Source organism: Saimiri boliviensis, chromosome X (genome assembly GCF_048565385.1).
Source record: "Saimiri boliviensis isolate mSaiBol1 chromosome X, mSaiBol1.pri, whole genome shotgun sequence".
Lineage (NCBI taxonomy): Eukaryota > Metazoa > Chordata > Mammalia > Primates > Cebidae > Saimiri > Saimiri boliviensis.
The window spans coordinates 34,653,419-34,668,089 of NC_133470.1; the positions used below are offsets into that span (position 1 = coordinate 34,653,419).

A 14,671-nucleotide genomic window follows, 5' to 3' on the forward strand; every position below is an offset into this window, starting at 1 on the left:
CCCACTAGGGCCCACCCTCCACACGTGGAGGTTGTAGGGATTACAGTTTGAGATGAGATTTGGGTAGGGACACAGAGCCAAACCATATCAGACACCCAGTCTCTGAAATTCAACCTCGCCACTGCAGCATGGCTAGGTTTGTATTCTCTATATATCAAAGCATATTGTTTATGCTGTTTAAAGGTAGAAGCTTCATCAGGACTGAACCTCCTGCATCTTAGCTCCTGGCAGAAAATCCAAAGTGAAAAAGGGAAGGGAAAGACCAGGTTCAAAGGTAGCACTTGTATGATGGAGGTTCAACACATAATGAAGGCTTAAATTGCATTATATATATATATGTGATCAATCGTATTTTCTATTGGTTTTCTCTTTTATAAGAGAATATGAAAAAAGCATTTTGGGAAAAATATTCTCTTTTATTTAATATTGTTTTGGAAGTTGCCTTTGGAATGAATTAGCATCTACTAGATTTTTTTTTTAATTTAGCAGGAAGCTCCATCCACATTGGTAGCATCTATATTTGATAAATCTTTATATAAACAGTGAATTCATACAATACAAACAATTCTTTTAGTCAACCAACGTATAATGATAACTTACTATATGACAGGCTCTAGTCAAGCAGATGCTTGAAGGAAGTGAAAGAATTAGCCATGTGCTTTTCTAGAGCAAGGTGTTCCACCAGACAGAGATAGCACTGATATTCAGCAGGAATATGCAGGGAAGGCTGCTCCACTTCCTTGTAGCTGGCATCCATCTTGATTGGTCAGTGCCCTTGCTCAACCAGTTTCTAAAATATGTTATTAAACATACCTCTGGAAGAATAGCCAGTGTGGAGACTCTGAGGTAGGAGCACAGCTTGTATGTTCCAAGAAGAGCAAGGAGGCCAATGCTGCTGTGGTGAGTGAATGAGGCAAAGTGAACTAGGAAATTAATCCAAAGAGGCCATAGGGCTGGATAGAGCCTTGAAGAGTGCTGTGTGCAGTCAGCTTTCATTCTGATTAAAATGGGGGAAACTGGAGGTTTTTGAGCAGAAGAGTAACACAATCTGCCTTCTCTTTAAGCAGGATTTGGGGGCTGTGCTGAGAAGAAGCTGTAGGGGAACAAGAGTGAAAGTCAGGAAAGCAATCAGTAAGCCATTGTCATATCCCATGTGAGAGACTGGATTTTGAAACAAAGAGATAGTGGAGGTGATGAGTAGTCAAATTCTGTTAAGGCATTCAGACAGACTAAATAACAGTAATAGATTTATTTAAATATTTATAGTCTAAATTATAGTTTCTAATAAGATTAAAAGCATATTTAAAACTTCGTAAATATTTATGCTAAGGTCAGCAAGCCAATTCTGTTCAATAGCCAGAAAGGCGCATGCATAGTTGATAATTACACTCATCTCTTTGACAATCTAAAAAGGAACCATATTAGCAGTATTTAGTGACCAGTCTGGAAGGGACGTTGAATAATCACGCCAGACACTGGCACAAGGCTGGGGCAGTATTCTGGGGGCCCTTCCATGTCATGCACTAAACATGAACTATGAAGAAACCTTGGCTTATGGATGCGGGGGAGCACAGGGAAGTTGGGGGTGGTGAGCTAGGAGTAGTGCTGTTTATCAACTGACACAGAAATATTTTTTAAAATTTAACAAATAGTACAGTTGTCCCAGTGAGTAGCAGCTGACAATCAGTCCAATGATCAATAAACTAATTAGGTTTATTCTCACAACAAGGCTTATCTTCCTACATACAATTTGAGATTATTAGGGGGGAAATAGCCCTTTTCATGTGCTAATACCCTCAAAACTAACAGACCCTACCTGTGCATTTCTTTGTTAAATAGCACCTAGATCTCCCCAACAGAAATTTCCTGCAATTGAGTTTAGTATAGGTACATATACATAGACAGTGCCTATGTTGATCTCATTCTTGCAATCTAGCTGGTCTAAGCTGGTCTTTTCTAAGAGAAATGAAGAGAAGTACTTTCTATTGAATACAAATAAGACAGCACAGTAGTTTATGAAGTACATTTGCTCTTTCATTCTAAAGGGAAATATATAGCGTTAGATGATAAGCAAGGTAACAACTTCTCAGTTTCTCCCATTTCTTAGCATCTCTTTGTTTCAGTATTCTTTTCTGCTTTAGCATGAAAGAAAATGTATTGGGGATAGCCACAGGGATAGAACCAATAAGATACATGTAGATATATATAAGGGAGTTTTTCAGGGAGAATTTGCTCACAAGACAACATCCCATAATAGGCTGTCCGCAGGCTGCAGAAAGAAAAAAGCCAGTAGGATGACTCAATCCAAGTCCAAAAGCCTCAAAACGAGGCAGGCCTACAGTGCAGCCACCAGTCTGAAACTGAAAGCCCAAGAGCCCCAGGGAGGCTGCTGGTGCAAGTCCCAGAGTCTAAAGGCTGAAGAATCTGGAGTCTGATGCCCAAGGGCAGGAGGAGAGGAAGCCAAGTGTCTGGTGCAGCTTGGGAAGAGAAAGAGTGAGCAGACCCAGCAAGCAAGCTGCTTATCTCTGTTCTTTCATGTGCTTCGCTCTAACCACAGTGGCAGCTGATTGGATGGTGCCCACTCCACACTGGGAGTGGGTCTTCCTCTCTCAGTCCACTGACTTCAATGTCAATCTCCTCTAGCAATACCCTCACAGACGCACCCAGAATAATACTTTATCAGCCATCTAGGCATCCCTCAATCCAATCAAGTAGATACCTAATATTAACCATCACAAAATACTTTTAGAGTATGAAAGTCTCTAACCTGTCCTCTGTTACGATACAACCTATTAATTTTAGGTTTGACATCCTGAACCTCCAGGATATATATTGCTTGTTAATGACTGTGCAATATTAATTGGCCTATTAGTGCTCAATATTAATACAGATCACCGGTGGGAAACTTGCCATTAACATAATTGCCTCCAAGGAACTTGGTCTTGCTTCATTAGAGGACTCCAGATGTGAACAACTTTTTGAAGAGGTGTTGAAAATTGACCTAAACTAATTTATCAATTTGACCTCTGTCACACTCTTTTGATAAACTTTGCTTGTCTATGGCAATTAGAGCAAGTTAGGAGTTGCACACCTCCTGCTATAAGTATTATATGTTGGAGAATAATAATGTACTAAAAACAGTCTAAATTGAAGCTGAATCGATTAGTCTGTTAAGCAAGTGAAAGCCACATTTCTCTGTAGTGAGTTTATCAAAGTATCTCTGAATATCTAAATTATGGGAAACAAGGAGGGAATTCTTCATCTAGGATTTCGAAAGGCACTTTTTGATTGTTCACAGAAGGGAGAAATGAAAAGTCTGTTTTAGATTTGATGATTATCATATCATGATGTAATTTGAATGGACACTTAACCTCAGCCCGGTTCTGAAAAGGTCCAAAATTTGTTGTTGTTGCTGTTTTTGTTTTAACGCTCAAGCAAGCTTGGGATGAGGCAGCAGTCAAGCCCTGCCATGGTCTATGGCAGGGCAAAGGTCACAGACAACGTTGGGTCTATGGTCATGGGCAAAGTTGGGACAGAATTTCTTTACCATGCATTATAATAAAAGCAAGTTCCAGACTGAATTCTGCCACATGTACAAGCATTTATTAACAAGGAGACACCACAAAAAAAAAAAAAATCACTATTCCTGTGACCTTGGGAAGTTTTCACTCTTTATCTTTTTATGAACGTTGATAAGTACCATGCATGAAAGTCATTTCAAAACAGATGTAAACACCCATATTCTGACCAGCAAGCCTTCTAGTTGGAAAAGGTGAATGGTGTTCTGTTAAATGGGGGTGGAAGAAGTAAGAGACAATTGAGGAGAGGGTAAGTTGAAAGAGAGGACAAAATGGGACCAAACAGAGTTCTAAGCCTGAGTGTTGCTCTGAGAGTGTTAATCTTGCCAGATTGTTATACATAGTTCATATAAGATTGAGGGTACCTGTATAATCTTTCTTATTAATCATATATTAGAGCACTCACTAATTTTGGGAATGAGAAATTGTCCAGATACCTTTTGCACTAATTAACAAATCTCTTGGAACAGATTTTTTATAACAATTACTGATGGTAAATTTTGGAGTTATATGGACTCCTGGTGAGGGTCCTTCAAATGTCAATTAGCTCCTCCTAAATTGTAATACATATAAAGGTATTTATACTGAAGTATATTTATATAGGTGAATTTTACAGTAAATTACAGTCAGTATAATGGGTTTTTTTTTTCTCATTTTTACTTTGTGGGAAGTAGTATGGTTTCGAAAATCCCATGGGTTTGGCTGCTATTGGAAGCACCTCTCAGGAGTTCACAAAGAATCACCACAGAAACACTTCTGGCACACCTTCCATAGCAGTGTCTGGAACCTCTCTCTCCTCAGGTGGGTATTTACAACATGCCTACTCTGTTGTATAAAATGACTAAAGCAAATGAAATTGACTGCTATGTATGGTATTAAACGGATGTTTCATGCTTTAAAAAATAAGCATCCCTTCTTTGACCTATGATGGTAGACCCCTCCATAGAACTGCTTGAAGATAGACCCAGGTAATGCTTTTGGCATCTTACATTCATAAAAATTCCATTTATTTAGTATATACTCTAGCCAGGCATCATCACCAAGTTTCAGTGCTACATCAGAATATCAATATATGAGTGTAGGAAATATAAATGTTTCCAGGATACATCTGATGTTATAGATAAGAACACTTGCTCAGAGTTCAAGGAAATGATAGTTCAATTGATATAGTGGTCAGAAGTTCCCAAAATATAGACAAAAGAAAATCTGTAGTTTAAATAAGAAGTTATTTGCAAGCAGCATTAAGGTATTAATAATTACCCCTTTCATTTGCATGGTACACTCAAATATATCATTTTACTTCATTATCACAACAGTTCTCTGAAGCAGCTATTAATTCATTTTGAAATGTTAATACTTATAACTAATAAAATTCTTTAGAGAAATTTGTCATAATTATGAAGTTTATGTCCCATACATAGAATAAAAATCATGATGAAGACTTCAACGTTGAAAAGCTCCCTGTGGCCAGGTGCAGTGGCTCATGCCTGTAATCCCAGCACTTTGGGAGGCCGAGGCAAGCAGATCACAAAGTCAGGAGTTTGAGACCACCCTGACCAACATGGTGAAACCCCACCTCTACTAAAAATACAAAAATTAGCTAGGCGTGGTGGCAGATGCCTGTAACCCCAGCTACTTGGGAGGCTGAGGCAGGAGAATCACTTGAACCCAGGAGGCAGAGGTTGCAGTGAGCTGAGATCACACCACTGCACTCCAGCCTGGGTGACAGAGCAAGAGACTCTGTCAAAATAAAATAAAATAAAATAAGCTACCTGTTACCTAATGATGATATATACATAAATCCTAAAACAGGATTCTTTATGCTGAATTAATGGGTCTCTTCTAGCCAGCCAACACCCAAAGGGCTTTCTAAATGTGTGTGGTCATTGCTACATTTTGCTCAGAAGTAAAACAGCTGTTCACCTGTTAATTAAATATTTAAACTGTTTAGAAGCCAATATCATAGTGTCTACTTCCACTACTTCTACTCAACAGCTTCTGTTTATTGAGTACATACTCTGTGTCAGGCCATATGACATTTTGTTTTCACCAATTCAAACTTAAGTACTTGATTACTCTCTCCAGACTTTCTCATTTATAAGTAACTATATCGATCTCAGTAGTGTTTTAGTATAGAACTATTTTGTGGAAATAGGCTGTCCTGACTTGGTAAGCTGTCCACAGCATTACTGAGAGGTGTATTGCTCTGTAACTTATATTTTCAAAACTGAAAACAAGATGTTATTCTGATGAAAGAATGTTCTGTTGCCTTAAGACCTCTCAATGCATTTATAGCCCCTCCTTTTTGTGCAAAAGGAACTTGCTATATCACAAAGTGGCAGTTTACAATTGGTTGACTTGCATTTTATGTCAAACCTGAAAACATAGTGAATTCTCTAAATATTGCAAGCAATAATGGTTAATGTTTTATTTTTTCTAAGCTGAAGGGCCCATTCTAAGAGGGTTTTTAAAAGTCTAGGAGCAAAGCAGTTGACTTAAATAGCTTAAAACATAGCATTTTATAACAGAACATTTAACCTCCTGTGATAGAAGGAAACATGAACCGCATAACTGTAATTCAGTCCAAGGCAATTACCAAAATACTATTAAAAATGTAAGTATGTTATCATAAACAGCATAAAGTTACTGACTCTGACTGTTGCTTTCATGGTACTGTTTATGATCTGTGCCTAAAAAATTTGAAATAAAGGTGAAACACTTGCAATAAAAAATGAAATCTTCTCACAAGATACACTGACTCACATCTTTCTTTTTCTTTCCGCCTTCCAGATCGGAGTCGATCTGAGTTAGATTTGAGTGAGTCCTTTACAGAAGACTTAGAGGATACCGGAAGCATAAGAAGCAAGTCTGTCCCTGGGGCTTTAGACAAGGTAAGCTGATTGTGAAAGAAAGTATAATGATGAGAGGAAATAAGAGCATAATCTTGTTCAAGTGGTTACACTTTTAGTGACGATGAGTTGAGAGTAAAGAGAGGATATCAATCATCTCTTCTTGTTGGCCTTCACAGTCAACACACAAAAACTGAAATAATAACTTAGAAAAGCTTTTTGGTAATCAGGTTAATGAGTGAAAATTATCTCTAAGAAAACTCCTGTTGGAGATTTCAATTTCTGGCTAAAGGCTTATCACTTAATCTAACCAGGAAATGAGGTATTCCAACATTTTCCTAAGCCAAATATTATTAGACATATCTGATTACATATTTATATGAACATTGTTATATCTCAAATTACCACCAATAAATTCCCTTCTAAACAAGACAAAATTATTTGAAAATTAATGTTTCAGTGAACTCATTTCTAGAATGAGAAGGTTAAATTAGATTATTGTAAAGGTTATTTCCCATTCTAATATTCAGATATTCAGATTTTTATAATTGCTATAATAAAATTTGGATGCCTTGGAAGAAGTAGAATACAAATATAAAATGGTATTGATAGCTTTTCCAAAGCAAATTAGGAAACTTAGAGTTCTAAAATGAAATATTGTTTCCTATAGTACGAAAACACGGGAAAATACTTTAAAGTCCACCTCCAAAAGAGAGGTAGGCAATGAGATCAAATTATTTCAAAGCTTACTCATGTTCAACCTTTAAAGAGCTACTAATTCCAGCATTATTAAACTATTAAACTATTCCTGATCTTAGAAAAATTATTAAAATCTTTAAATTCATTGTATGCAGCCAGTATAACCTTGACACTCAAACTTGATTTTTAAAATAGTTTAAAAAACAAAACTACAAGTCAAACTGGTTTATGAGTATATATGCAAAACTTTAAATATGATATCAATTAAAATCTAGCAATGAATAGAAATATCAATAAGTAAGTTTTATGCTAATTAAGGGTGGGAGAATGAATCTATATAAGAATATTTGTCAGCATAATTTATATCAACATATTAAAGAGGAAAATGGTGTGATTTAGTACGTAGAAGGTAATAAAGGATCTACAAAAATATGACTAGAACTGATAAACAAGTTCAGCAAGGTTGCAGGAGATAAGATCAATATACAAAAATCAACTGCATTTATACATCCTAGCAATGATCAATTGGAAAATGAAATTAAGAATATAATTCTATTCACAATAGCATGAAAATTTATTTTCAAAAGTAAGAAATTAATTCATTTTTAAAAGTATAAAGCATGTGCATTAAAACTAACAAAAATTTTGCTGAATTAAAAGAGACCTAAATAAGTGGAAAGATATTCTTTGTTAATGGATTAGAAGAGTCAATATTTTTAAGATGGAAATTCTCTCCAAATAAATTTATGGACAATGCAAACCCAATCAAAATTCAAGCAGGATAATTTTGAAGAAATAGAAATTGTGATTCTGCCATTTATATAAAAACATATGGGACCCAAAATAACAAAATCAATTTTAAAGAGCAAAGTTGGAAGACTTATACTACTAGATTTAAAAACTTACTTTACACTTACAGTTATCAATACAACATAGTATTGGCATAAGCATAGGGAATCAATGGAATAGAATTGAGATTCCAGAACAAAAAAAAAAACTTTATGGCCAATTGATTTTTGGTACTTCAGTGGGGAAAGAATAATCTTTCAACAAATCATACTGGGACAATTGGATGTCCAAATACCACAAAACAAAAAAGAACTTTGACTCTTAACATATACCATGCAGAAACTAAGTAACTCAAAATGGATTATAAACCTAAATATAAGAACTGAAACCATAAAATTCTGAAAGAAAACCTAGGAGAAAATCTCCAAGACTTTGAGTTAGGCAAAAAATTCTTAGATATGGCACGAAAAGCATGATACATGTATTCAAGAAAAAAAAACTGATAAATTTCATCAAAATGAAATTTGTTTACACTTCAAAAGACACCATTACAGACATGAAAAGTCAAGCCACAGACTGGAAATGTATTTTCAGATTATATAGTTGTTGAAGGACTTGTATCTAGAATATATTTCTTTAAACTTTTACATTCAATATTAAAAAGACAAATAATCATATTAGATTATGGGTAAAAGATTTGGATAGACATTTAACCAAAGAAAATTTACAAATGCCTAATAGCCTCATTAAAATATGTTCAGGGTCATTAGTTATCAGATAAATGAAAATTAAAATCGCAATGAGATACTACTTCTCACCCCCTTGAATGGCTGTGATTAAAAAGACATAATAAAAGTGTTGATGATGATGTGGAGAAATTTGAACCTCCTACATTGCTTATGGGAATGAAAAATGCTACCTACAACCATTTCATAAAAGAGTTTGGTAATTTTTTTACAAGTTAGACATAAATTTACCACATGACATAGCAATTCTGATCCTAGTTATCTACCCAATAGAAATGATAACTTATGTCCACATAAAGACTTATACATGAATATTTACAGCAGCATTATTCATAAGAGCCAAAAAGTGAAAATGATAATGTCTGGTGGCTAGACTACAATGATCTATTATTCAAAAGTAAAAAGAAATGAAGTACTAATGCATACTACAACATTGATGAACCTTGAAAACATTATGCTAAGTGAAAGAAACCAGGCAAAACTGTATATCACATAATTACATTTATATGAAATGTCAATGAAAGGAAAATTGATAGGGAAATTAAAGTAGATTAATGGTTGCCAGGAAGTGAAGAAGTGGGGACTGACTGTAAACAGGAATGGGGGAACTTACTAGGTTGGAAACATACTAAAACTGGATTATGTTGATGTTTGCTCAACTATAAATTTGCTAAAAATCACTGAATTGCATGCATACAATAGGTGAATTTTATAGTATGTAAATCATACCTCAATAAAGTTGTGGGAGAAAAAATAAGCAGCAAGGAAAATACCTAGAAAAGTGATCATTGTTAAAACGTGTAATCAGTTACAACGGTTCATTATGCTATTCTTTCTATTTTGTAAGTGTTTGAATTTTGTAATATCCACTTTTAACAAGAAAGTAAAGAAATATGAAGACTGGTACATTGTGTGATGACCATTGGGTAATTGCATACCCAGACTGAGCAAAACATAAAAATATAGAAAAGGGACAATTTGAAAAAGTAATAGGGATATATTTTTCAGAATTAAAGAGCTTATTAGTTTTGGCAGCATTCTGTTTAAGTTGTTTAGGGTTTTCTATATATAAAATCATGTCATCTGCAAACAGAGACAATTTTACTTCTTCCTTTCCAATTGAGATGCATTTTATTTCTTGTCCCTGTTTAATTGCTCTGGCTAGGACATCCAGTACTATATTGAGTAGAATTAGTAAGAGTGATTTCTGATCTTGGAGGAAATGCTTTTGGCTTTTCAATGTTGGGTATGTTGGGTATAATGTTAGCTAAGAGCTTGTCATGTATGGTTTTATGTTGAGGTAAATTTTTTCTTTATCTAATTTGTTGAGTTTTTAGTATGAAAAGATGTTGATTTTGGCTACTGCCTTTTCTGAATCTATTGAGATGATCATGTGATTTTTATCCTTCATTCTGTTAATGCAGATTATCGTAATAACTGATTTGTTTATGTTAAACCATCCTTGCATCCAGGGATAAATTCTCACTTCGTCAGGTTGAATGACCTTCTTCATGCACTGTTGAATTCTGTTTGCTAGGATTTTGATGAGGACTTTTGCATCTATAGCTTATCAAGGATATTGGCCTGCAATTTTGTCCTTTTTCTTTTTCTTCTTCTTTTTTTTTTTTTTTTCCTTTCTTTTTTTGAGTATCCTTGTCTGACTTTGGTATCCGGGTAATGCTGGCTTCTTAAAATAAGTTTGGAAGTGTTCCCTCCTTTTCAATTTTTGGAAGAATTTGACGGGGATTGGCATTAATTCTTCCCCAAATGTTTGGATGGATTCATCCATGAAGTCAGCACTTTCTTTCAAGATGCTATTCTACAAGATATTCCAGCTTATCTTGTGGGCTCATTAGTGAGAAAAAGGCAAGTAAAGTAAGTTCTCACTTAATATCATCAACAGATTCTTAGAAACTGCCACTTTCAGCAAAGTGACCTGTAACAAAAACGTTTTTTATCAACATTATAATGAAATGACATTATTTGAGGACCTGCTGCACACCCTTTCACTTAAGGTTGCAGTTTTCAAGAACCTATGGATGACATTAAGTGATGACTTACTGTAAACCAATATAAAAGCAAGCAATTTTTGAACAAGTACTTCACAAAACAGAAAATTCAGTTGACCAATCATCACAAAATGGTATTCAGCTTAGTAATAAGAGAATTGGAAATTAAAACCATGAAGACTGTAAACATCTACTGGATTGGCAAAAGTGAAAAAAAATCTAACAATACCATCTGTTTGCAGGCAAAGATGTGGAGGAATGGGAACTCTTGTACACTACTGGTTAGACTATAAATTGCTATAACTACTTCTGAAAACTTGACATTATCTTTAAAATGATATAGATAAGCATGTGGAGATTTGTGTGCCCCATGACTTGACAATTCCTCTCACTGGTATATATTCAAGTGTGTGAATATATATACTGTGGTGTGTGTATACTGTAGTGTGTATATATGTGCCAGGATACATATTCACAAAATATTTATATCAGTGTTGGTCACAATAGAAAAAAAAATCTGAAAATAACCCAAATATTAAGCAACTAGGGAATGAATAAAGTTTTGGATATCATACAATGAAATATTAAATGGCAAAAAAAGAATGGTCTACAAAAATATGTAACAATTTGGATGAATTTTAAGGCAATATTAAGCAAAAAAAGCAAAACATAAAGGAATATATAGCATTTAATTACACTTTCACAAAGTGCAAACACAGGAAAAACAAAATCATTTTGTTTTGGAGTGTATGCTTATACAGTTAAACTGTAAATAAAAGCAAGGATGTGATTAACCACAAGAATTAAAATATTAACTCTTCCCAGGGGAGAGAAGGGGGTTGTGGTATGGACAGGATATATAGGGAGCTTCTGTTTGATCATTTTATGTTGTTATTATACTATACATCTATGTTTTATGTGCTTTTTAATATGTTTTATCTTATAATGAAGACTTTTGAAAACCAACCCCAGAAGTGTATATCATAATCCTGATTTGTAAAACAATAGTTTAAAAAATTCTCATGAATGTATACTTAGATTTGTGTGTGTATGTTTTCAAATGATTTTTTCACATGTTTTAAACAAGGAGAAAGACATGGAATGTAATATGTACAACAGGATGCTAAATATTAATTTCACCTGGGGTGAAAGGATGGGAAGGAGGAGAGGTGAAGCAAAAAAAGAAAAGTGCCCATAATAAAAAGCAGTATGTGTGATATAATTGATCTACGTGTATATGTGTATGTATGTGTGTGATCATATAATCAAAAATATTGACATTTGATCATGAATATGTTAATGAGAGACCTAAGTTTTTAATTTCCATTTATGTATATTGCTTGAAATATTTTTACTAGGAAAATATATCGCTTAAGTAACTAGGAAAAAAAAAGCCATTTTATCATGAAGGAGAAAAAGAAATGGGAAAGGAAAAGCAGAATCTGGGATTTGAGATGACAGTCCAGTAACTAGTTCATCCTAGTGGAGAGATTTTTGAGATATATTTTACCAACTTGGCAGTGTGTGTGTGTGTGTGTGTGTGTGTGTGTGTGTGTGTGTGTCAAATTAAAATAACCTAAGTACATTGCCCAATACAAATCACCTTAGAGATAGGAATTGAACCCAGGTCTGTATGATTCCAAATTTCATGTTCTTTCCATAAACTAAGCACCATTAGAAAGGAGACCCCACTCTCTACCCACTATCCCTGCCCACTTCTCTGATGGTATAATTCAGATTGACTGGAGAGGAAAAGAGAAAAACCTAGGAATGGAATTATTTCTAGATATTTTTATCTGAATCTCAAATATCTATGAAAGAAAGTGTTATTTCAAGTGAAAAGACATTCTAAAAAAAGAGTAAACCAACCCATTGACTTTTCCTGTTCTTTCTTAGGACTCCTTGGAAGAGACTGAAGAAAGCATTGATGCTTTAGTGTCCTCGCAGTTATCTACAAATACTCACAGTCTGGCAAGTGGCCTATCAACTGTAAGCAGTTCACTATAAAATGTGGAAAGTTTTCTTCTCTCTCCTGTTGATTTTCTTTGCATTTCCAAAGAAGATATGAATGTTCTTGGGAAAAGGCATGATAATGAGTTAAAAATCATTGTAGGATCCTGCTAGCCCTTTGCCCACAGAGTACCTTTCAGTCTAATTTGGTGTGGGCTTTTTCTCAGGCTCCTGATTTCTTCCTTTTTCTGGTCCTCACCCAGGTTTTAAAATCTCCTCACTCCCTAGTTCAGACTCAGTCAGCTCAAGCCTATAAATTATTTTTCAATTTTCTGCTGACAAATTTCCCTGACACCATTCTCTAAACTCCCAGCTGTCCTCCAGATTGCTGTCAGTCATTTTCCTAAAACACATGCCCAATCAGTTCTCTTATCTATTTAAAACCCATTCATAGCTTCCCACTGCCTACAAAATAAAGTCCTTTCTTACTTTAGTGTTCAAGGCCTTTTTTGAAAGGAAGGCCCTGCGTCCTTGTATCTATCTGTGCGTCTGTAAGTCTTTTTCCTGGTTTCTCTGATTTCTGTTACTCTGATGTTTTTTTTTTTTTTCTTTTGATCTTTGGATGACTTCTCTAAAGAATTCTCAAGCAGGTTCTGACAGGAAGTGGACCTACCTAAATGTGCCTGATGCTGATTCAGACACTGTGAGTTTTCAACCTTTCTTCTTTGTTCTTTCAAACATACTTCATACATTTCATGGTCTGGGAGCTATGATTAAGCAATTTGTCCCATATTTATCTTTTTCTGACTTATACAGAATTAACCAGAGGTTCTCTTTTAAAAGATTGATGAGGTTATCAGAACCCAAGTATTCCAATTCATTAAACATTGGAATCTGAATGCCAGTCAAAAGACACATGGTTTAAAATGATTTACCATAAGCAAAACATTTGAGTAAACATCTATTTTAAATTATAGTCTTAGCTTACTTAAATGCATAAAGTTTAGTTAGTAGTAAAATTGCCATAGCTGTCTTAATTCCTCACAAGCTCCAGTATTTGTGAGTTCTTATATTTCCTTTTATCCATAGGGGCCCTCTGCTACAGAGGATGTTCTTTGAAGATGTGGCTACAGAGATGTGGTATAGACACAAATCAGTGATAAATAAGGGTAGTCAGGTATGGTGGGGTAGTCCTCAGACAAGAAACTGGGAGATCTTGCTTTATGTCTTGACACTATCAACCATTTTTGTGAACCAGAATTTTCTCATTTATAACATGAGGAGGTTGGGGCTTATTCTTAAAACCTTTGATACTCAAAGCATTCTCCGTGGACTAGCAATTGTTGCATCACTTGGAATACAGACTCCAAAACTTTCTCAGTTCACAAAGCCCCTAGTGTCTCAGTAATTCTTTGATGGCACTCCTATACTAAAAGTAGCACCTAACTAGCCCATTTATTAAGTAGTTAGACCCAAACCATTTAGTAAGCACTTGCATCCTAACAATTTACTAACCATTTGGGAAAAAATGCTACAATAAATTGAAAGAAAAATAGTAGCAGGGCACAGTGGCTCACGCCTGTAATCTCAGCACTTTGGGAGGCCAAGGCGGGCGGATCACGAGGTCAAGAGATCAAGACCATCTGGCCGAAATGGTGAAACCTTGTCTCTACTAAAAATACAAAAAAAAAAAAAAAAAAAAAACAATAGCTGGGAGTGATGACGCATGCATGTAGTCCTACCTACTAGGGAGGCTGAGGCAGGAGAATTGCTTGAACCCAGGAGGTGGAGGTTGCAGTGAGCTGAGATTACATCACTGCACTTCAGCCTGGGCGACAGAGCAAGACTCTGTCAAAAAAAAAAAAAAAAAAAAAAGAAAAAGAAAAAAATGGTATTTTTATTGCATCCTTAAATAACCCCTATCACTTACCACTAACAGGATATGTGTGCCTATTGAGAATTACACAGTTATCAAATCTTGGAATCTGATTAGACATCACTATTTTCATTTCCCATTTCATATTTATTTTTATGAAATATTTTCTTTTTGT

General features: G+C 35.0%; 1 protein-coding gene across 6 annotated transcripts in view; it reads left to right on the forward strand.

Annotated features, from left to right (window-relative positions):
• Positions 1 to 14,671, forward strand: part of SYTL5 (synaptotagmin like 5) — a 221,133-nt gene that overhangs the window by 178,641 nt on the left and 27,821 nt on the right. For 5 of the 6 annotated variants that reach the window (XM_039475397.2, XM_074391440.1, XM_074391443.1 and 2 more), the window contains exons 8-11: positions 4,253 to 4,379; positions 6,369 to 6,469; positions 12,567 to 12,659; positions 13,258 to 13,323. In XM_039475397.2, the coding sequence (XP_039331331.1) occupies positions 4,253 to 4,379; positions 6,369 to 6,469; positions 12,567 to 12,659; positions 13,258 to 13,323 (387 nt within the window). The remainder of the gene's footprint in view (positions 1 to 4,252; positions 4,380 to 6,368; positions 6,470 to 12,566; positions 12,660 to 13,257; positions 13,324 to 14,671) is intronic. The other variant, XM_074391444.1, reaches the window with a different exon arrangement.